General features: G+C 44.0%; 2 protein-coding genes across 3 annotated transcripts; both read left to right on the top strand.

The window, feature by feature from the left end:
• The first annotated feature begins 5004 nt into the window (after nucleotides 1-5004).
• wdr81 (WD repeat domain 81) lies at nucleotides 5005-17644 on the top strand. 2 transcript variants are annotated; one of them, XM_030108330.1, is made up of 12 exons: nucleotides 5005-5240; nucleotides 6936-7443; nucleotides 7660-11210; nucleotides 11294-11401; nucleotides 11508-11707; nucleotides 11803-11984; nucleotides 12233-12398; nucleotides 12746-12911; nucleotides 12990-13796; nucleotides 13886-14031; nucleotides 14190-14372; nucleotides 16248-17644. In XM_030108330.1, exons 2-12 carry the CDS (start codon nucleotides 7082-7084, stop codon nucleotides 16572-16574), a joined length of 6198 nt encoding a protein of 2065 aa, XP_029964190.1. In that variant the 5' UTR covers nucleotides 5005-5240; nucleotides 6936-7081; the 3' UTR covers nucleotides 16575-17644. The 2 variants fall into 2 exon arrangements, with proteins under 2 accessions (XP_029964190.1, XP_029964191.1); XM_030108331.1 differs by lacking the exon at nucleotides 5005-5240 and adding an exon at nucleotides 5274-5367.
• A 1639-nt stretch (nucleotides 17645-19283) lies between these two features.
• Nucleotides 19284-22029, top strand: serpinf2b (serpin peptidase inhibitor, clade F (alpha-2 antiplasmin, pigment epithelium derived factor), member 2b). The gene is made up of 8 exons (XM_030108900.1): nucleotides 19284-19428; nucleotides 19518-19592; nucleotides 19673-19934; nucleotides 20093-20236; nucleotides 20380-20568; nucleotides 20737-20879; nucleotides 20991-21195; nucleotides 21281-22029. The coding sequence occupies exons 1-8, from the start codon at nucleotides 19375-19377 to the stop codon at nucleotides 21631-21633; spliced, it is 1425 nt and encodes a 474-aa protein (XP_029964760.1). The 5' UTR covers nucleotides 19284-19374; the 3' UTR covers nucleotides 21634-22029.
• The last annotated feature ends 989 nt before the right edge of the window (nucleotides 22030-23018 follow it).

The raw sequence follows: 23018 nt of genomic DNA, 5'->3' as shown, positions 1-23018 counted from the left end.
CTTTCCAAATCAAAACATATTTAAAATACTGTTTTTGTTCAACACTTGAAAGTCAATGATCGTTGTGTAAATATCTTTCTCTAGTTTTTCTTCTTCTTTGAATCTCATTCATTATATTTTGTTCAAATTATCCACATTTAGTGACAGTTGTTAAAAAACTCTCATTTCAAATCATGTCGTTTGCATTGACCACTATTTTTATATCATGTCTTGAGGAGTAGTCAGGTCCCTGGATAACCCGGAAGGGACACTGCATCCGATTCTCCTGTCGACTTTAAAATAAGCTGTATGGTGATGGAGTGAAATTGTACAGGAAGTCATTCAATACGATCTTTCTTATCAAATGCCGGCTAAAGGCTGCTGCCTCCATAAATCGGGCACAGAGACCATAAAATAAGTGTTGTTATGATAAAAGATTAAACTTTTGGGGACCAAGTGTGTCTAAACTAGATCAGATTTTAAGATTCAGGGCACCAGTAATCACAGCATAAGTTCTATATCAAAGAAGAGAGTTGAAAGCTTCCAGTTTGAGTCGATGGGAGAAGAGCAGGGAGAAAATCTGAGTGTGGGCCTGTCTCTTCTCTCAGGAAGCATGTTGCCTTATTACATGTCTTTAAAAAAATGCTGCAGCTTTAAGTTGGAGTGTTTTTTTTTTAAGTGCGGTTGAATCATGTTCATACATGTATCTTCCCAAAGTTTTCAATTTAACAATATAGCGAAGGACTTTTTCCTGACTGTACTCTGTAAGTAACCCAAGTGTGCAGCCCTGTAACATCTGGTTGACTTGGTTTTGTGGGCATGCATAAAATTTATTTTTTGCAACACTAGTTTTCCTAATTAAACCTTTAAGCTCGGGGAAAATTTTGCATTTAGCTCCCAGGTCCAGATCAGCTGTTTGTGTGAAATCTTAGACTCCCAACTGCTGAGTAATGCTCCTGCTCGGGCAAAGGAGAAATAAAACTTTATTTGAAGACGAGTAAGGGCTTTTAAAATGCCAACATAACAGCTCTGCCTGATCCTGAGGGCCCATGGAGCTGACAGCCAAACTTTACATTACAGGGCAGACAGAAAATAAAACTCAAGAAAAGATACTAAAAAAGAGTCTTATACCCCTGGATCGAAGCCATTTAAAAATAAATATTTGGCAGCCATAGTGTCTGCTTGCAGTGGTTTTCTGGAGAATGTGACAGGCCTCATTATCTCAGTGAATCCAGTGAATTTTTATGATGGTATTCAGCTTCGATAACTGAAGTTTAAATCCTATTGCACAGCACTGTCCTGATGCTCTGTATCATTCTTCATTTGACTCCATCCATCTCTCAGTTTAGGGTCCATCAGGAATCCTTGAACTCCAGCCAACACTGTGCTTTAAAACCTGCTCGCGAATAAAAACAACTAAGCACACTGTTTTTGACAAATCCTGTAAACGTTCAAGGAACGTGCTATGCTCATCTGAGGAACGTCATGTTCTCGTCCATATCTTTTCTGTTGATGCATCCAAAGCAATTACTCTGCATTTGTGGCCTGCTCGGATTAGAGAGGCTTTCATTTGCGTGCCTGTAATTGTGTTTCCAACACCGTGTGGTCATGCATGTAGAGTTCAGCTCGATCGTTCGTCTGTTTGATTGCTTCTTTGTTAGTCACTTTGTTTACCTTTAGCATTAATCACACAATATTTCTCCAGGTAATTGACATCATTATATTCTGAGGATTCTCAGAATAACCATACTTCTACATTTATCCTCTCAAATCACATGCAATTTGTGTGAAAACAGTTGAGAAAAGTTGGAAGCTCCTGACAACACCTGGACTCGTGCAGCAACGAAACACGGAGCAAGTGAACAAGTCTTTTGTGAGAAACTTTATCAGTGCTGATGAATCTGTTTAGAAGAGAACTTTCACATCAGGACTGAAGGAGCTTCAATGCTTGAGTGAGTTCAGATACCTTTCTTTTTTTTTTATATCAAAATTTTATTTTAATTTTTACTTGGTACATGACAATCACACATCCTCAGTGCTGACCAGTAGGACCTTTACATGGAAATAAAGACCAACAATAACCCTACAACTTTTGAACATTGCTTCAAAGAGAGAGAAAGAAAGAGAAAAAATTCACAAGTTAGACAAAATATTTAATACATCAGAAGAAAGAGGGAGGAAAAAAAGAAAAGAAAAAAACAAGCTCATAATTAGGTATCATCCCATTGGGCGGTATTAACAGTAATATAAGACCAGAAATGTTCCCAGTCAGCTGCTGTGCCCCCCCCGACCCCTGACCCCTGCCACTCAACTTGTGCAGCATGAAGCAGTCTTTACAGTCATGTTGAGCCATTCTTTAAACTGCGGGGCTTCGGGAGTTTTCCAGTGTCTGAGGATAACTCTAACAGCCACTGAAATCACAACCATATCAACAGAGAATTTTGTTTTTGATATGTTAGCTATTATTGAATAATTATATAGTATTCTTCATATCATGTTTATCTAGTATTCATTGTAATATGTTATTTAGTATTTTTCATATTACGCTTTGTCTCTGTGTGTTTGTGTAAACAGGTGTGGAAAAAGACGTATTATGTGTGACAAAAAAATCCAAGTATTAGTCTGCCTGCCTCTTTTCCTTTTTATCAAAATCAAGAGCCACCTGCCTGCATCTCTGCCTCCTTCTTTTTTCACAAACGGAACCCGTTGGGCAAGCAGTGTAGACATATGTAATGTTGGAAAGTACCTGGCACGCGTGTGAGATGTATGGAGAGTTTGAAGGTCCTGATAAGGGGGACCGGGATGGGGTCAAGGACCGAGCACCATTAAGGAAAAAAGAAAAAGAAAAAAGAGAACCAACAGGTTCGCAGCTGTGCCAACAAGTATACAGTCATTACGGAGTTTCACACCGTCAAATAAAAAACTGAGATGCAGCTGTGCCTCCAGAAACGGTATAAAAGGGGGAGGGATGAAATGTGTCTTTGCGTCAGTCTCAGATGGTCAAGCTCGCTGCCGGGAGCTTTAGAAATGAAGTTCTCCACTTGCATTCTGACTCCGACTCTGTGTCTGTTTTTTCAAGGAGAACCAAGAGTGGATATAGGTGAAGATTTGTTTGTAAAAATGTCTGTGGGTTGTTTGCATCACATCTGGCCTAGGATACTTTTTTTTTGAATAAAATCCATGACACGACCTGTCCTTGATCACCCAATAAACACAGTCTTGGGCTGAGAGGCACATTTCTACCCTACCAGGCCTCCAGCATGCAAACAACAAGTATCCAAAAACGTTTGATAACTGGACATTCCCACAAACAGTGGATCAGCGTTCCATCGCCATTCTGACATTTCCAAAACAATGAATGATTCACAAGGCCTCATCTGTTCAGTCTCACAGGAGTCCAGTAATATCAGTTCAGATACCTTTCTGATCCCCCCCCCCAAAAAAAAAAAAAAACCTCTGACCTTTATGAATCAAGAATTTTTAAAAATATCACAAGAAAAGGTTCTTTCAAATGCATTTCCTATAGAAGAAGAGTGACAGATATTGAATGTTGTTTAATGATAACTCCTCCTTCATTAATATGTTGGATTGTGAGTGGAACGGACCAAGACTCGAATGCTGGGGTGAATTCATACCGCAGCTGTTTGCATGGGATTACCGGTGCACCTTATATATTTTGAACTTTATGACAGGCTGCAGAACCAAGCAAAACATGACCCCAAAGTACACCGTGTTTAAAAACGAGTCTGGTTGCACAGTGCTGGTGCTGAGGGAGGAAAAAAAACTGCTCAGGATCTGTTGGTGAAAGTGCAGATGTACTGCCACCTTGTGGAGACATCCTTAACAGCACCACAAAGCGAGACAGGTCAAAATGTGTTGAAGCTAAATTTAATCCACTTTTCACATATGCATTATTATTTTTTTTTAATGTCCCTTCATTTTAAACTTTGTACTCATGAGGAAATCATTGGACTTAATGTGAAGCATAAAATCACAAGAACTCAGACTCTGTCAACTAAACAGAATTTCAATAGTAACTTAATCCATATCTGTATTTGTCCTGTGATGGACTGGGGATTTCAAAAGCAAGTCTGACTCGAGCTTGAGGGGGTTTTTGTGTGGAGTTTGCATGTTCTGTTTGTGTGCACATGGGTTCACTCCCACCGTCCAAAAACATGCATGTGACTTACAACCCTAAATGACCTCAAGATGTGGTTGGCTATCTGTCTCTCTGTGTTTACTCTGGTGACTTATCCAGCATGTATCCAGTCCTTTATACTTGTACTCGTATTTACTTGACTTAACTAACTTAATATTTTATTATTCCCCTTGACATTGACCCATCCTAATCCTTAGTTTTGGAATACTACAGCACTGTATGGGGTGAAGGGTCATGCTCAGGGAGCCACAGTGTGAACTCCCAATCCTTTAAGCCACAACTGCCCTTGTGCCCTCTGACCCTGCGCTAGGGCAGGACTAGGCGAGGACAAGAGGAAGTGGGTAAAGAAGATTGATGGATGGGTGATGGATGGAAATCATACAAATTATATGTAAAGTAGGAGATCACAAAAAACCCGGAGCCTTCACATCTCAATGTTTCACATGTTATGGATGGATAGGAGCCTGTCTGTGTTGATGCCTTTCCTCACTATGCATGTGTGGGTTTCTTGATTTCCTTTCAATAATTTCCCACTGGGATTAAATAAAGTATTTTTTATTGTATTCTGCTGGGTTCTCTCTAAACTGGGGTGAGTGTGTCGCAACCCAGTCTCACGGCAATTAGAAAGGCCTTCAAACGTGTCTCTGACAAGTCTGAACAAATCTGTGCTGGGCACAACAATATGTGTATTCAAGCTTGATATTTAAACAATTAAAAACAGGAAAAGGATTAAAGAGAAACATGCTGTTTAGAAAAGAATCTCTGTTTGTGTGGTGAGGCTGGGCGCACGCGCCGCGGACACTCTCCTGTCCTTGGATCCAGCGCGAGAGTCACATGAGAGCGGTCTGCTGTTGTGTCACGTGAGGCATCCCTCTCTAAAACATGGCTCCAACTAGCTCCGAACAAAACACAGCCGGCTGACTTCCTGTCGTCTGAACGCTGACACTCGTCTGCAAACATCGGAGGATGGACATGCACACGCACGCGACCTCGCCGTATGTCGCTGATTGATGAACGTTGACGCAGTTTATCATGCGTCGGGGCGGAATGCATCGTTAGCTCCGCGCTAACTAGCTAGCTGTCAAATGCTACAAGTGGTGAGGTGAGCGACCCGGATAAACATTCTGCTGTTATTCTGTAATTACAGCGGAGTTACAGCGAACCGGCTGCCACGGGTTGGCCTGCTGTCAGTGAATTTAGCAAATGCGCGGCCGTGTTGTTGTGCTCGTGTAAGTAAATGCATATGATCGCTAGCCTCTCGGGCAAGCTAACTGCTAGCTTCGTCAAGTTTCGAAGTTACTTCCCTAAATGTTCTGCTCTATAAAGTCTACACCCGCTTTCGTTACTCAATCACTCAGAGCTGCGGATATTGTCGAAATACATCTGTACAGTATATGTATTGTTTCTAACATTTACTGGTATTTTGGTTTCGTGAATGTTATTTTTCAGCTGGAAGCCAGTCCTGCACAGCAGCCACTGACTTTCACTTTCTTCAAAGTACTGATCAGAGGACTGAACGTGAAGTTTGGTCTGAATGTCTCGGCTGTGTTGATAAGGCAGAAGCTCTAAATGTGTGTCAGCTGACCTCAAGTTTTTCACAAATCTGGAGAACATGCTCTCCAAGAATAAAACTGGTCATAGAACCAATATGATGCTTAGAATTCTTTGACTTCACTGGAGAGAAGACGGTGCCGTGTAGAAACAGCAGTAGAATAATATAAGTAAAACAGGTGATTGAATATACATGAGTTCTTCGGGGATCTGATTCCATTTTTTATTTCAATAAAGTGATGTAACATCTTACTTTCATGATGCCTGTTTTTTGGTACATAGATCCATGCTTTTATCAAAGAATGTCACGAGAGGTCAAGCTTTATATAACTATATATTTCATGTCTCCACTGCTTTCCCCTTGATGAATTAGCAGATCTATCCCCTCCAAGAAAAAGCATTTTATGAACACTCATTTAGTATTCGACTTGCACAGTTTTCCTCCCAAGTGTTGTTTTTTCCTGAAGAGTGTTTGTTACTCATTATTCACAGAGAAGGTAGTGATGCTGTGTAGCTTCTTAATGAGCCAAAAGTACCTTTAAAATTCTGACAGCAAGTTCACAGTGTTGTGATTTATTGCTCCAGCTAAACATCTTTACTCCTCAGGTTGCACCAGATTGATGGTCTTCTTTACCTGCATTTTCAGCTCTGTGCAGTCTCTGAATAGTTTGTACTGTTAGATTCATCTATGTACAGACACACTCAATCTGCCATTGGAAGGGCTGTGATCTACTTTGAAAAAAAACAAACTTTTCCACATTTTTGAATTTTTTTTTAAAAAGAAGCTTGAGGCTCAAAGCAATCTTTATAAACTTCAGTTACACAAATACTGTGAAATATACAGCTAAATGTAACTAATTACTTCAGGGGACTGAAGTCCAGCCCTTTTTGAATGATATTGTTCTATTTCCAAGCATTGTCTTTCACAAACCCATCCATGGTGTTTTTGTGTCTTATCTGATAAAACTCATGCCAGTCTAAGTTAGTGCTGTAATGTAGATGTGCAGGGTGTCTTTGTTTCTAAAATGGAAACACGCTGTAATGTGACTAACACTTGCAGAAATGCACAATGCCAACTCTTTTTCCAGGAAGCTATTATGGATAAGTATAAATAGGCACATTCATTCAGCAGCATTACATTCTTCACATGGCAGGGACTTAGATTTCTCTTTGTGACATACGTCCATTGTTCAATATTACCGTTCATCTCATTTTCATTTCATGTTTCTCATTCCTTTGCTTACAGGGGCAGTCAGAAGAGGAGGCTAGCTCTGGCCTTGATGACCTTTATTGCTTCATCCATGGGTTTTTGAAACCCATTTCCAGTGGGAACCAGCGAGTTGAGTGTAGCAGAAAACTGTGCAACGCTGAACAAGCACCTGGACGTTCACCATGGATTGGTTGATACACACAGTTGAGAAAGACTTGGGTGTTGACAAGCGGCAGCAGGGCCCCGGACCCCGTCCTCAGGAACTTGTAGCCCTTGTTCCTGTGCGCTGGGTGACGGGCCTGAGGGAGAGGAGGTTAATGCGCTGTGCTCGCTTTGACAGCGTCAGTGAGGCAGAAATTCGCACATACCTTCAGTCCTCCCAAGCAAAGTTGCCCCAAGGATGGACTCGAGTGTGTATCCAGGGTGTGAGGAAGAGCAAGCTGAGCTACAGACTCGGCAGGGACCCGTTCCACCAGCAGATGGAATTGCTGTCACAGGGTTCCTATGTGAAAACCATGCAGTGTGTGTCACAGCATAATGTCAGGTACATCTAATTCTTTGTAGTCTTCCATGAAAAAAAATGTGAAAATTGGAAATGTAGATTGAGATTATTTGAAAATTAGACAAAAGACTTTATGTTTTATGTTACTTCATGTTTATTTTTGAGTCTTGTCTTGTGTGATAAATTGGTGTTAAAAATTTGATAACTCAGTCATGTATGCTATAGTAATTGGTGTTCTGTGTTTTTATCCTTTTTCAGGAATCTATGGCGTGAAATGCACCAAAAACTTGTGCAGACATATGCAGGAGCCAGTGAGCAGATGCACGTCGCTGCTGTCGATGCAGTGCGTCATGCGTTACAGAAACTCTTTAATTCTACGTTCATCTCATCCGACAGAGCGTCACCATCTCTCTCTCCAGCCAGAGAGAAAGAGAAGGAAAGCTACCTGCCGTCTGGTTCGTCATGCTTCTCCAAGTCACAGTCTGACCAGCTATGTCCTAATGTTCTGCCTGCAGAGTGTCTGCTGGAGACAGCAGAAATGCTGTATGTGATTCTTCCTTACACTCAGTATTCCCTACACGACATTGTTTCTTTCAGCCCAGCCAAGCTTGCTAACAGCCATGCCAAAGTGTTGTTCATTCTTTACCAGCTCCTAACAGCTCTGCAGGCATGTCATGCAGCTGGCCTGTCATGTGGAGAGCTGTCTCTTCAGGACATAGCAGTTGACGAACAACTCTGCAGCCGTCTTAAGATCAATCTTACACATTATGAGGAACTCGGGATGGACAGTAATGCAGCAAGTGGCAGACAAGAGCCAAAAAGAATGTTGCCGAGTGAAAAGGCCTGTGTAAGCCAAGAGAACAAGAGACTGTGCAACGACTGCTTCGGCGAGCTGAAGACACTCGTTCTGGATTGGGTCCATGGGCGTGTCAGCAACTTTCGCTACTTGATGGAACTGAACAGGTTAGCAGGACGGAGAGAAGGTGACCCGAATTATCACCCGGTGCTGCCGTGGGTGGTGGATTTTACTGTGCCATTTGGAAAGTTTCGGGACCTCAGGAGGTCAAAGTTTAGGCTCAACAAGGGAGACAAGCAGTTGGACTTTACATACGAGATGACCAAAGAGGCTTTGGCAGCAGCAGCGGGAAACGGCGTTGGTGGAGGTGGTGTAAGTGGAGACCTTGGTGGCTGTGGAGGTTCTGGCAGTTCAGGGCAGTCTGACCACCTTCACGTACCTCATCACATATCTGACGTGCTTTCAGACATCACCTACTATGTCTACAAAGCCAGACAGACGCCCAAATCAGTTCTGTGCAGCCATGTAAGATCCCAGTGGGAGCCCAATGAATACCCAGCCAGTATGGAGCGCATGCAGAGCTGGACCCCTGACGAGTGCATTCCAGAGTTCTACACAGATCCCTCCATTTTTCGCTCCATCCACCCTGACATGCCAGACCTGGATGTGCCTTCTTGGTGCAAGTCTTGTGAAGAGTTTATTGAGGTGCATCGCCGCCTTCTGGAGAGCAGAGAGGTATCCCAGCATTTGCATCAATGGATAGACCTCACATTTGGCTATAAGCTGTCTGGGAAAGAAGCTGTCAAGGCCAAGAATGTGTGCCTGCATCTTGTGGACAACCACACCAATCTCACTAGCTATGGTGTAGTTCAGCTGTTTGACCAGCCTCACCCACCCCGCCTGTCACCGACCCAGTATGCCCCAGCAGAACCTCCTTTCCTTGGTCTTGCTGCTGTTAATGTGCCTTCTCTCCAAATCCCTCCAATCGACACCGTGACTGACACTGTGGATGGAATGGTGCCAGAGTCCACAGGCTGCGAGTCCAGCAGCTGGACTATGGTGGACAGAGATGAAGAACTTGAGCAAGGAACTGAAGCCCTGGACTCATTAGCGACCACTGGCTCATCCACTACTGCATCTTGCTCTGTACCACTTCCCAGCATCAGTACCATGGAAGGAAAAGCAGGAGGCGAGCACACGGCACTTATTGTATCACAGTCTCCAAGTTCATTTCCTGGTGACTTCACAAGTGGCGTGGGACCTAGTTTACGAAGTGCCATGTTACAAAGAAGTGGACCAGTGAACAAAAAGCATGTGGAAGGCCATGTGACTGCCACCAATGCAGAGGAAATTAAGATCACTCTCCCTGAAGGTTTCAACCCGCTGCAGCCTTTGGAGGAGCTGGAGAAGCTGAACAATTTCTTGGTGAAATGTCTTCATGCTGAAGTTGGGCATTCTGTAGTTTCTACTGGCAGTACAAGAGGGGGCCTGATAAATGAGTCTTTACCCTCTCTCACACAACTCTACCAAAGAGACATGCAGGCCTTTGGCGTTCTCATCGCTGAGATATTTTACTCTGCTAAACTGAGAGGATTGAAGCCAAGCGCCCCACTCCGACAGCGTTTCCAAGCTGTCATGAAGCTATGCTCTGCCAGTCTCCGTGATGTGCCACTGTCTTTGCACCATGCTCTCGAGACGCTTCTGTTCATAGAGAAGAACTCTGAAGTAGCGCAAACAGAATTTCCAGATTGCCCCAGTCCCCTTCTTTTTAAATATGATCCCATCTGTGATGGTCTCCCTCCCCCAAACCCCCACCAGCTGTTGAACTCCTTCATCACCCCCTTCCCTTTTCCTCCTTTTTTTGCGGCTCTCCATCGCTTTATCTTTTCCTACCATACCAAGATGGGAACGATGGGTTGTCTTCAAGGAAGGGACGTTGTCTTTCACCTGTGGCAGCAGCTGGAAGCACTGCTGCAGAGTGACATAACTGCAGAGGGCCTTGAAATTCTCTTGCCCTTCATTCTCGCACTCATGCTTGAGGAGTCAACAGCTGTTTATGCAGCCTGGTACCTTTTTGAGCCCATTTCCAAAGTACTTGGCCCCAGAAATGCCAATAAGTACTTACTGAAGCCATTAATCAACGTGTATGAAAACCCTCACTGCCTTCGGGGTCGCTTCTATCTTTATACGGACTGTTTCATCCTGCAGCTGATTGTGAGGCTCGGCCTGCAGGCCTTCCTCTCCAACCTCCTCCCCCATGTGCTGCAGGTCATCACAGGCTTTGAACGCAGTGTCACAGATTCTGCGGGCGAATCTTTGAAAGGTATTCGGTCTGGCATGTGTAATCTGGGGGAGGAGGAGGAAGAGGACTTTCAGTGTGGCGAGGTGCGGGCGTCATCTGGGTCAGTTGGTGGGAGTAGTGGCGGAGCCAGTGGAGGAGTCGGGGTGGTAGGAGACAGTGGGCTGATTAACTACTCTTCTGGCATCAGTCTGAACGATCAAGTGTTCCTGTCCGAGACCGAGGACTTTCAGAACGGGTTCTGTGTCAACAATGGAGCAGGAGTGACTGCTGGGAAGCAGTCCAGCCAAAACTCTGCAGCCAAGGATCAAGACCAGGAGTCTTTAAGTGTCGGGAAGCTAAGTGACAAAAGCAGCACAAGTGAACTGTCTCTAGGTGACGATTCAATGCGGGATCGAGCCAGTCTGAAATCAGCCGACAGCAGCCAGGACCTGAAACACGCCAGTGAAGGAGAGGAGGGAGCAGAGCTGGAGGAAGAGGAGGTGACCGAAACTAATGAGGACAAAGAGAGGATGGGTGACCCAGCTGCTCTCAACCTTGAGCTCTCGCTTTCGGGTTGCACTGAAACATCAGTGGGCACGGTTGCAACTCTGGAGGGTGAATTTGTGAATGGGCTGACACTGGAGGAGACCGAGAAAGGGATTGTTGGTGGACAGGAAGAGGATGACCACGATCCATCAGAGTCTGAGGAGAAAGAGCATAAGATTCTTTTAGGTCAGTTAAAGAATGTCCGTTCTTTCAAGTCATTTGTATGATGATTGTCAATGTTTGATGTCAAATTGTCTTTCTATACACAGATACAGTCTGCAAAACAGTCCGATGGCTTTCAGCAAAACTTGGACCAACAGTGACGGCACGATACGTAGCCAGAAACTTGCTCCGACTGCTCACAAATTGTTACATTGGTGTGTTAAGTTGTATGAAAATTAGCCAGATCTCGTTGTTATCTTGCATTTTATTGCTTGTGTTTGTTTTCTTTGCCATTTTCAACGTAATTTTATATCTCTGCAGGACTTGAAAACCACCAGTTTGTGGCACCTGTTACTGAGGAGAGCAGCTTGGAGGGTGTAGGAATGGGCAGTGTTTATGAGAAGAAACCTGTGGTTGGTGACCACACAGCTGGACCTGTGCTGGACTGTCTCATCTACATCGCTCAGCTGTATGGCGAGCCCGTGCTCACCTACCAGTATCTGCCTTACATCGGATATCTGGTAGGCCAGGAAAAATAGATGGATGATTCGTATTTCTGCTCTCTCTAGCATTATTTTGCACTAAATTCTTAAAACAATTCGTCCGTGTGTTCCAGGTGTCTCCACCGTCATCACAGCGTCTTAACACACGAAAAGAAGCAAGTCTGCTCGGAGCTGTCGCACTTACACAGAAGATCATCGTCTTTCTGTCGGACACCACTCTAATGGACATGCTTATGAAGATCAATCAGGATGTTCTTCTGCCTCTGCTGGACCTGCTTACCACTCCCTGTATGGGGTAAATAACATGCAAACATTCTCTCAGTGCACATGGTGGAAATATGCAAACGCCTTCTCGTGGGCTAATTATCAATCATAACATGTGAAGCAATAAAATCAGGCTGATGTTCTTTTTCTCTTTTCCTTTTTGTGGCATTTTGAGCACATTGATCTGGACTAATACGGCATATTGTTTGACAAAGTATGCTATGATAGAAGTGTCCTTCATCGACTGCTTTGTTCTCTTCAATCCCTTATGCTGCGTAGGTTTCCCAGCGGAGTACAAACACGCACTGCCGTCTGTCTGAAGACTCTCAGCCTAATGGCTCTCATCTGTCTGCGCATCGGGAGGGAGATGGTGCAACAGCATATGGCTGACACGCTGAGTCGCTTCTTCGCCATTTTTTCTCTGCTGCATTGCCTGCAGCCTCAGGTGAACATAGATTTTTGTTTGTGCTCCTCAAAAACTCGGCCAATCACAGCTCAATGTGACTCAAAACTAAACTGAATTAATTAATGAATTAATGAACTTAATTTTAAAGCTTCATGTCTAATTTTGAATATTATGACTATGAATAGGAGAAGACTGTGTTTTGCGTGCATGTGTCTGTGTGTGTGTGTGTGTGTGTGTGTGTGTGTGTATATATATATATATATATATATATATATATATATAATACACACACACACACACCACTTTTTTGATGAAAGGCCACTTATTGAAATGACATCTTTAGACTGAAGTGGAGCAGAAGTAAGGTTGTTTCTCTCATGCTGCAGCTGGAAGCTGCTCCTCGCAGAATTGTGGGAGAAGTGACAGTGGTGGATGTCTGTACACCCAAGGAGCCCAATGTGACGTATGAGTTGGGGGTTTTGGAGGAGTTGCAGACTGTTTTCAACCCCGAGATGGCCCATGCCTCCTATATTCCTTTCTACTGCCTCATAGGTAGGAGGCGCACATCTTTTGTCATACTGAGTGAAGCAGCAGCATTGATACGATTTGTGATCGATGTGACGTTTGCAGGTGACGCAGCAATTCGAAAGCTGGTCCCCAATCACGAGCTGGTCTGGCAGTTGGCCCAGTCCTATCATCAGAGCGTGAGTCACAGGGGTGCAGAGACCAACCCCACTTCTACATCCAGATCGGACGCTCATCCGTCCTCGAGACGAGCAGGTTACAGCCCGTTCCCCGCGCCCTCGACAAGCTCCACCTCTGTGGGAGACTCCCTTCCTGAGTCGGGAACATTTGGGAGTCACCTTGTAGGAAATCGCATCCAGGTGTCTCAAGACGCTGACTATGGTGGAAGCTCCAGCGTTGGCTTGGCCAGCTCGTGGGGGCGCTCCAGCCACACCACCCCTAACATCACCGCTTCGTCCACCTTCACCACTCCATCCAGTGGCACGCCGTCGTTTGCTTCGTCCTGGGTGACGGGCCCCGCCCCCGAGGACAGCGCCCTGAAGCAGGAGCTCCCTCGAAGCAGCCGCTCCCTGCAGGGAAACTGGCTGGCATACTGGCAGTACGAGATCGGACTCAACCAGCAAGATCCTCACTTCCACTTCCATCAGATCAGACTGCAGAGCTTCCCGGGTCACTCCAGCACAACCAAGTGCTTGGCGCCTCTGGCTGGAGAGGATTACTTCCTGTCTGGAAGTAAAGACAAGACGGTGAAGCTGTGGCCTCTTTATAATCATGGCGATGGGACTCAAGAGGTGGAGCCCAGGCTCACGTACGCTGAGCATCGAAAGTCGGTGTTCTACGTGGGACAGCTGGAGGCTTCTCAGGAGGTGGTCAGCTGTGACGGCACCGTGCACCTGTGGGACCAGTACACAGGTACAGCTGATCGCATTCAACACATTGTTCTCTATGATTGTAACTGCCTAAACGCTGTTTGGTAACAACATGTTATTGGTTCCTCTTAGGAAAGCACATTCGCTCGTATGAAGCTGTAGATGGGAAGAATCCCATCACGGCTGTCACCACGATGCCAGCCCCACACAGCAGTGTTGTTTTTGGCAGTGCAGATTCTGTTCTCCGCTTCATTGATCCCCGCAAACCTGGACTGCAGGTAGAAATGTCACTTAGCAAAATCCATTCTGTCAGGGGTGAATACGAGCAATGATTATTAATCAATGCTGTGTTTCTGGGACGATGTCTCTTTTTACACGTCTTCCCTGTGGAGTTATTCCAGACTGGACCGTGATCCATCTTCTCTTTTGTTCCCAGCACGAGTTTCGTCTGGCGTACAACAATGTGAGCGCCGGACTCATCCGGTATTTGGCCGTGAGCCCATCCGGACGCACCGTGGCCGCAGGTTTCTCCTCGGGCTTCATTGTTCTGCTGGATGCTCGCACGGGGCTCATATTGAGGGGCTGGCCGGCACATGAGGGCGATATCCTCCAAATGAAGGTACACTTGTGGAATGTGTTTGACATTTTCTTATTCTGCGATGTGAGTTTTAAATTAATTCAGTTATGTGGTTTCGATGTCTGACTTCTTCTTTCTCACCTCATTCTAATGAATGTGGCTGCTGTTACTGAATACATTGAAGTGAATAAGAAAAGAGATGAATCAGAAAAAAAACTCGGACCTTTTAACTATCTCTAAATCTTTCAAAAAAAACATTAATTTCAAATTATTTTTGTAATTTTTCTTTTTTTTTGATAAATACAGTTTCAATTGGTTAATCACCAAAACAGTGACGAGCAAGGACTGTTATTCTAAATGAAAAGAACTGCTGTTGCTAATTTTCATGTTAGAGATTCTGGTGTTTTTCCTCAGAGGTGAGCAGTCAGATCAGTCATGCAGCAGTAAAATATAATCAGTTTTTCACACATCTTGAGCCCTCTGAGGTCAACTGAATCAAACGATAAAGGTAATTTGCACACAGAGGTTTACTTTTATGGGTTCTATGAAGAACAGACTAACTTTGACCTTTAGGTAGACCAGGCGTATTCTTGGTAAAGGTGTGTGGGTGTCGATGGCGATCAGGTTGTTTACAGAAACGTGGGTGATGCCGTGAGTGAGATGAATGAGGCGGCTGTTGTCCCCTAAGCTGTGGTCAGACTTTGTCATGTGTTATTTAACCTCCGGGGGCCACGGGGAGAGCTTCTCTTCTCATTGTGTAATTCCTAACATGACAAGCGCCTGCATGGGGTCAAGTCATTTGTTTGTCATTAAATGCAACACGCCCACGAGCCTGTATTGAAGTTTGATTTTTTTTTTTTCCCCCAGTACATGTCAAGATGCATTTGTGTTAAGAATCTTGTGTTTTGAGTGCAGTGAAACAGAAGCGAAGTGAGACATTGTGTGTCCTCTGTTGTGTAGAATTGGAATCAGGGCTTCTGGTCCTCAGTGTGAACTGTGTGTCCACCACTTTGGCACTTTAACTTACTGACTCTTTGTCTCAGAATGACCCGCATTACAAGCAGACGTCACAGAATGTTCATCACATGTCTGACTGAGGCCGCTGCTGGATGGATATTCGTGACTTACTGGACAGTTTTACTGTGATTCTGTTTTTTGAGAGCTTGGTGTATCAAGGATCACAGACTTTGTTTTTCCTGACGTAAAGCACAAGCCCTTTAATTACATAATGCCGATGACGTTCTTTAATATCCATTCAACCTTTCGTTAGATGTTGGATTAACTAGATCTTAAATTATTACCGTGGTAGAAAAACCCGTGTTATTAAAATACAGTCTCAAAAACATCCTAGAAAATATTTACCGGAAGTTGCTTCTCTTCTTCTGGTTTTTATTTTGACATTCTTCAAAACTGTTGATGCAGAGATGGTGAAAGTTGTACCGAGCAGATGTGCTGTCAACACTGCGCAAACTTTATTTAACCCCAAATTAGGTCAAGGATTGTAGGTTTAGGCAAATATGGACACAGGTTACTCATTAGAAAGACTGCTGTGATTCTCATTGGCACGTTTGTATCACTGGGTCACCCCTTGAATCCTTACTGAGAGCTGCTGCTGTTATTCTAAAATAAACACTTCATCGCAATTAAATGTTCGTTTGTGGATGCAGGAACATTGTTGGGTACAGGTTTTCTATGTTATGTTTTTCTAATTGATTCACTAACTTCTAATGTTTGACTTTTGAACTTTGATAGCAGGACTGCCACTTAAAGTTAATGAAATGACATGAAACTACATTTTAATCAAGCTGTTTTCCCGTTGTGTGTCGGGAATGTGTCAGGTTACTCGACTGGAAACATACTGCTGGCAGACTTCTGAGAACTGTCATGATTGATTCTGCTTCTTGTTTTCCGTTCCAGGCGGCAGAAGGAAACCTGGTCATCAGTTCCTCCACCGACTACTCTCTGACTGTGTGGAAAGACCTTGAACACAAGCCGCTTCGCCAGTACAAGTCCCAGTCTGACCCCATCCATGCCTTTGACCTTTACGGTTCGGAGATCGTCACTGGAACCGTGGCCAATAAAATCGGGGTGTACTCCATGGCCGACATCTCCATGAGCCCGATCAGCAGCACCAAGCTGAGCTCGGAGAACTTCCGCGGCACTCTGACCAGCCTGGCGGTTCTGCCCACCAAAAGGCTGCTGCTGCTGGGCTCCGAGAACGGTGCCATTAGGTTATTAGCTTAGATCAATAGCTCTCAGCTGCACTGAGCACCCGTTCCACCAACCTTTCAAGTGTCTTATTTGTGAAGCGCGCAGGAGTGTGAGCTCCCTGCCTCCTCTGAGCTCCGGGTCAGTCGTGCTGGCTGGGCAGGTTGGCCATTCCTTTAAACTGCTCTCTGAGTGAGGCAGGCACAAGTTGTCCAGTCTCAGCAGTCTGGCTGCTGGATCTGGATCTGAGTGTGACACTCCACTGACTTTTTATCATGTACATTGAAGCTCAATCAGAAAGAATCAAAAAGAAAAGAAAAGAAAAAAGAATATAGCTGTATAGTATATAATGGCAAAGTCTCATTTTGACAAGGTCATTTCTTCTTTTGACTAGGTCAGTCCGTCCTTTCAAACATATGAATTGGAAGACACGCTCAGGAAGGTCTTATGTAGTGTTTACACTTTTCCAAATAGATGCATAACAAAACCAAAAATACATCGACCTCACCTTCCATTTTCCTCAGTAGAAAACATGCTTATCCAAGTGCACTGATCAAACTATGCAGTATTTGTAGATGAATTTTCCTGTTTGCGTTAATCATGTGCGAGTCGTGTCACAGTACTCTGTTTCTACTCCGTGAACAATAAACGGACACCGGCTGCCGTGGCGACGGTCTCGGTGTAGCTTCTCGGACAGGAGACCCTTCGGTTGTTGTCACGCCTACAAGGTTAGTTGTCGATGCACAGCCTTTAATCTACTGCACAAGTATGGCCTGAATTGTAACCTTTAGATTTGTCACTCGGATTTTAAAAAGACTGAATGTTTTTATCCACTAATAAATTACTTGAATTTGCTTCAGGACTTTCTAAACTGTGTTTAGGTACTCTTGATTTAGCACTCAGAACCCGTAGCAGCGTTACCCTGGGAGTGGGTCTGGACCGGCCCTGGCTGGGTGTGTTGCTGCTCAAGCTCAATCCTGACTCTGTGTAAGAAAGCTAACATACAAACATAGAAACAGTCGATGCCAAGATGAAGTTTCTTTTAATCTTTCTATGTAACTACATACAAACAGAATTTCTGACTCAATAAACGTGGTTTCAACTGCTGCTCCTTGTGTACGGTAATCACTTCATAGTAGACTCAAACTCCCGTCTCCACCTAAACTCACTCAGCCTGAAAGGCTTTCACAGCTGGGTAGTATTTAACAATCACTTGTGCAACTTGTATTTCCCACTTACCTGTTTATTTGTCGAAGCCCTAGAACACTCTAATAACAAATCCACACTTTTTGAGACGTCTTTATAGCAAATCTGGGATTACAGATCAATCGTATTTCTTAAAGATAGATTTTGTAGTTGCACACAGATAATTGGTTCCACTTGATGTTTAATCTTTTCAAAAGCCGAAAGAAGAAAACCCTGTTCATTAGGTTTATTAATAAGAATCTGTGTGTCATGTTTTGCTCCAGTTCTTCTCAGTTCATCTTCTCCTACAAGCGGAGCTAAATCGGTCGAGCTCAGATTGGACAAAGTCCTCTGTATGTTTGCAAATGGCAGTCATGTGACCTTAAAGGCTTCCTTTTGGTCCAATCCTAAAAAGTGATCAAATGAACTTAATACAATCCACATTTTGGTTTTCTTTCTCATCGGAATGATAATCCTTTAGAGAGTTTGGCCATGATTTGTCTATTGAGCGATCAATTGTAGCGCATCTGGTAAATTGGTATACCTGGGGGTGTACACACTTCCTAGGGGTTTCTGGGAAATGTGAGCTTGTTCTCTGTAGAGATCAAGTTGTGTTTGTCCCCACACAGCTGAATGAATCACACCTTTGCAAACAAACTGTCGTGTTCCTTGCCGAAGATGTAGTTGTGTCATGACATTAATCACATTCCTGTTGATATGCAAAATAGTTACGTGTGTCAGGCTTCAATATTTAACCCAGGAAGAGGCTCTGCAGCTGCATTTACAAACAAATAGTGGCTTAAATGAGGCCCCGGTCGATTTAAGTTAATATTCAACTGTTTGCTGAGCAAATGCCAATCTTTCACTCTCAGGAATACTGCCATCCACAATACTTGGTCGCTCCTTTTTTGGACGAGACAGCAAGTATTTTTGTAACTTCAATAAAAAGGTAAGCTTCCACTGAAACGCTGCTCCTTACTCTGATCGTTCTAATTTCATCCAATATGTCGAATGAGTGATGGTTGATAATGATTCTGCCATACGATCTGCAAACAGGCAGTGGTGCGATAACAGATAAATCCACTTTTGGTTTGTTTTTTGTTTATAGCTTTTGAGATTGGATGTTGATCTGAATGCAGATGTCTATAAACATTCACAGTAGACTGTTTGAGAATTACCTCTCAAAAAACAATTGTTTTATTTCTTCCGTACACCATTAAGTGAATTGCCTGCAGCATCATTTTATTGAATGATAGATGAATAATACATTGAAATGTGGCTGAATGACTGCAGTTCAAGAGAAACCTTTGAGTGCGATCCACAGTGTTTTATGGGTGGCTCATGTTTTATGCATGTTTCAGATGATTTAGGCTGTTTTAAAAGAGAGGGCGACTAGGTAGAGTGAAACTGTTCAAGACCGTCAGACATAAATTCAAACAAAAGGTGAGAAACTTCTCTTATTTCATGTGTGACAGCAACGGGCTGTTAAAGAGTCCTGGGACTTCAGAAAGATATTGATTTATTGTAAAATACACTGAAGTGCTTTGAACACATAGTTTATGCTTGTTTTTTGTCTTTCCTCAAAAAAGTGAACAGGAAGCACGATTTCCAAGCAAATCTCATCGATCTTTTGCAGTTACATTGTGAGGACATGGACCTCTGCTTGACACTCCTGCTGCTCTGTCTCTGCAGCCTCGGAGCCACTGTAAGCTACTCGTCTGTTAGCGCATTATCGTTTCAGTCTGTGTTGATGACGCTGTGTATAATATGGATGTGGATTACTTTGCTGAACAGAATGCTGAGGGGGCAGAAAATCAGTCGATCCCGTTGGTCCCCCTCATTCCTCTGCTGCCCAGTCAACCCATAGAGGTTAGAGCCAGCCGAGAACCGTCTGAAACTGTCTGTGTCCCGTGGACCAGTTTAACTGTCGCCGCCTTTCCCGCCGGCAGAAAGACGACAGCAACAGCACAGCGCCGCCAGAAAAAGCAGACGTGACAGAAAGCGGCGGGCCCAACAGGACCTCGTCAGACGAGGAGGCGGGTGAAGGCTGTGTGTCGGTCAGCCGCGGCTCCCAGTCCCGGGAGGCCGTCGCGGCCAGCATTCAGAAGCTGGGCGTCCAGCTGCTGCGGAACCTGGAGACCTCGCCAGAGCAGCCAAACGTCATTATATCTCCTTTGAGCATAGCACTCGCCCTCTCCCAGCTGGCTCTAGGTAAGCGTGTCTTTCTAGGGCTTTTACGAGTCACATGGCGCCGAAGCACGTATGCAATTACCGCATTTGATGAATTGTGTCAGCATCTTGTCCTCGTTGATGGCTGTCTGGAGACACGTCCTGCTCCTGTCTAATTATTGCTGGTGTCTACTTCACAGGTGCAGTAAATGAGACGGAGGAGCTGCTGATGCGCCACCTCCATGAAAACACCCTCCCCTGCTACCACCAGTCTCTACACAACCTCTTAGTACATCTGAGAAACAATGAAGTACAAATTGCCACGCGGCTCTTCCTGCGTCAAGGTGACTTCTCCTGTGTCCAAAAGCTAAAAGTTGAAAGACGGCACACCCCCAACCTGAAGCAGACTTATTTTTTTTGATTTGTGACATTATAAATTCTCCCCTACTGAGCTGCACTTGAAATCCTTTGTGTTTCTTGATTCCAGGGTTCAAGCCAAAACAAGCATTTCTCAATGAATCCCTGCGGCTGTATGACTCGGAGCCGGCGATCTTGGAGAGCCTGCAGCAGATAAATGGCTGGGTAGAGAATGCAACGAAAGGACGGATGACTGACTTTCTTCCCGCTCTCCCGCCCAACTTGCTCCTGCTGCTCATCAATGCTGTCCATTTTAAAGGTGAAAGAGAAATGAGAGGCCAACATGTGCACCTTATTTTGCTGTGCTCATAACATGTGTTTTAATTCCGGTCTCACTCTTCTAGTTGTGTAAAAACACGATGATATGAATGCTTCTCATCATTTGTCACTAATTTATGTGTGACGTGTTCACCCTTTCTCCCCACAGGAGAGTGGAAAGCTCGGTTTGACTCAAGTCATACCTCCAGAGGTGTGTTTCACCTCGATGAAAAGCACGTGGTTGATGTTGAAATGATGGAAGATGCAAAACATCCCCTGAGTTTATTTATTGATCAAGAGCTGGAAGCTCAGGTAAAGTGCTCTTTGGAAGCGCGACACACACACACACACACACACACACACGCAGCTTATCATCAGTATGGCTTAAGTTTTGCTGAAGCGTCATGTGGAATTCTTGTGCAGGTAGCAAGCTTCCCGTTCCTCAACTCCATGAGTTTGCTGGTGGTCATGCCTCTGTCTGGTCAGGTGAATGTATCCTCGCTTTCTGCGAATCTCAATATTTCTCACTTGTATAATCGTCTGCCTAAAGAGAGAGCTGTGCAGGTGAAAGTCCCCAAATTCAAACTGGAGTACGCTCAAGAGTTAAAGGAGGTTTTCACAAAACTGGGTAAGAACTAATAGTGTAGTGTTATTTTTACTGCGTATGGCTGTTAACCTCCTGAACTGACACGGTGCTCTCTGCTCCGGATTAGGCCTGGGAGACGTGTTTTCCAGCCCGAACCTGGCTGACATGGCAGATGGCCCCCTGCTGGTCTCCAGCGTGATGCATAAATCCAGCATGGAGATAAACGAGGAGGGTGCGGAGGCGGCGGCAGCCACGACTGTGGTCATCTCACGGGCGTCCAATCCAGTTTTCCACCTCACTCAACCCTTTTTCTTTGCACTTATGGATGATAAGTCACAAGTACCGATCTTCATGGGGGTCATTAACAACCCAAATCCTGGCGCTCCTATTTTGCAGAAAGGAGATTCTGGAAATGTGGATAAAGTGGGATTCCCAATTGATAAGCATCAAACGGGCTCATATGGAGGTCCGCCTAAGTAGGGATTAAGATCCTGTCCAACTGGCCCGGGGAAGCTGCGACCAAGTGTGCTCGCTGGATAAATGTTTAAAAAAGATATTTCTTTCTTTCTTTTCTTTCTTTTGGTTTGTTTGTTTGCTTCATTTAATACAACCCCGTAAAAAAAGTCTGATAACCTTGATAAACTATGCAGAACTATGATTATTTTGCAGCATTAGACATTTACTCAAGGTCAAGGAATCCATCAGAGTTAAAAACATAACTGAAGTATATTTGTGATAGTTAATGTTTGATTTGCATACATGTTGAAAGTTAGACCCAAGTAATTTGTTACAGTCTAAGAACAGTATGGCCTCTGTGCAAACGCTACCAGATGGTAAAATTGGTCATGTGATGGGTCAATAAATTAAACTGATCTAAATCCCATGTTGTGATGACGAGTTTTGTTTGTGACACATCTTGACAAACAGAAAAAAATCCTCTGCAGATGAGTCTGAGTTGATGCTTTTAAAAAAGAAACAGAGAAATGGAAGACAGCTGTGGAGAACAGGTGGCATTTTAAAATTGCGCCACGCAGATGGTGACCAATGAAAGGACAAACGAGCATAAAGTATCTCTGTAAAGTGTCCCAACCAGAACAGGCACAGTGTGATTCAGCATTGAATCTGCAGCTCCCTGAGGCTCCGCTGAGAGAACAAGCACAATGACTCTACAACTCAGCTTTGTTGTTTTGATGATAGAACACTACACTGTCCAAGATCCCAAATCTCACATAATGGTTTGTTTGATTCTAGTTGTGATAAACTACAAAGACTAAAATCTTAAATTTTTTAGTAAGTAACTCCTCCTGTCCCTTTATGACCCCCACTGAATGAGCCTGTGGATACTGGGCTGATTTTAGGAGACATTTCCAAGTAACTTTGGTGGACTTGTTGCATATTTATGTGAATGATAACAGACAGAAATTGGCGTGCTCCTGAATAGTCATTTCCAGACACTGCAGATGCTGGAAGTGTTGACTTGGGTATTGCCACTATTAAATATCAAGAAAAAGTCAATGTGAGTCTTAATGTCAGTTCTTCTGCGCGTACAAGACACACAGTGGAATCGAAATTTCATTTCACATGCCCTCCTACTCCTCCTTCAGTGTAGAAATATATCACCCAGAATAAAAAAATAGAGATTATACTCATACAACAAAATATAATAAAAGCGATAAAAAAAGAGAATGTAGGCAAGAAAAACAGAGCAACAAGATTTTAAAAATACAAGCTTAAAAAAATGTGTGTAATACGATAAGCCACTGACGTGTAATACATATGTCTCAAAAGGCAAACCATAATACAATATCCCCCGAAATGTACAGTATCTAGTGCAATATACTCTGAATGGGCATTATATCTTACAA

This window comes from Salarias fasciatus, chromosome 14, assembly GCF_902148845.1.
Source record: "Salarias fasciatus chromosome 14, fSalaFa1.1, whole genome shotgun sequence".
Taxonomy (NCBI): Eukaryota; Metazoa; Chordata; class Actinopteri; order Blenniiformes; family Blenniidae; genus Salarias; species Salarias fasciatus.
This window is presented reverse-complemented; position numbering and strand designations above follow the sequence as displayed.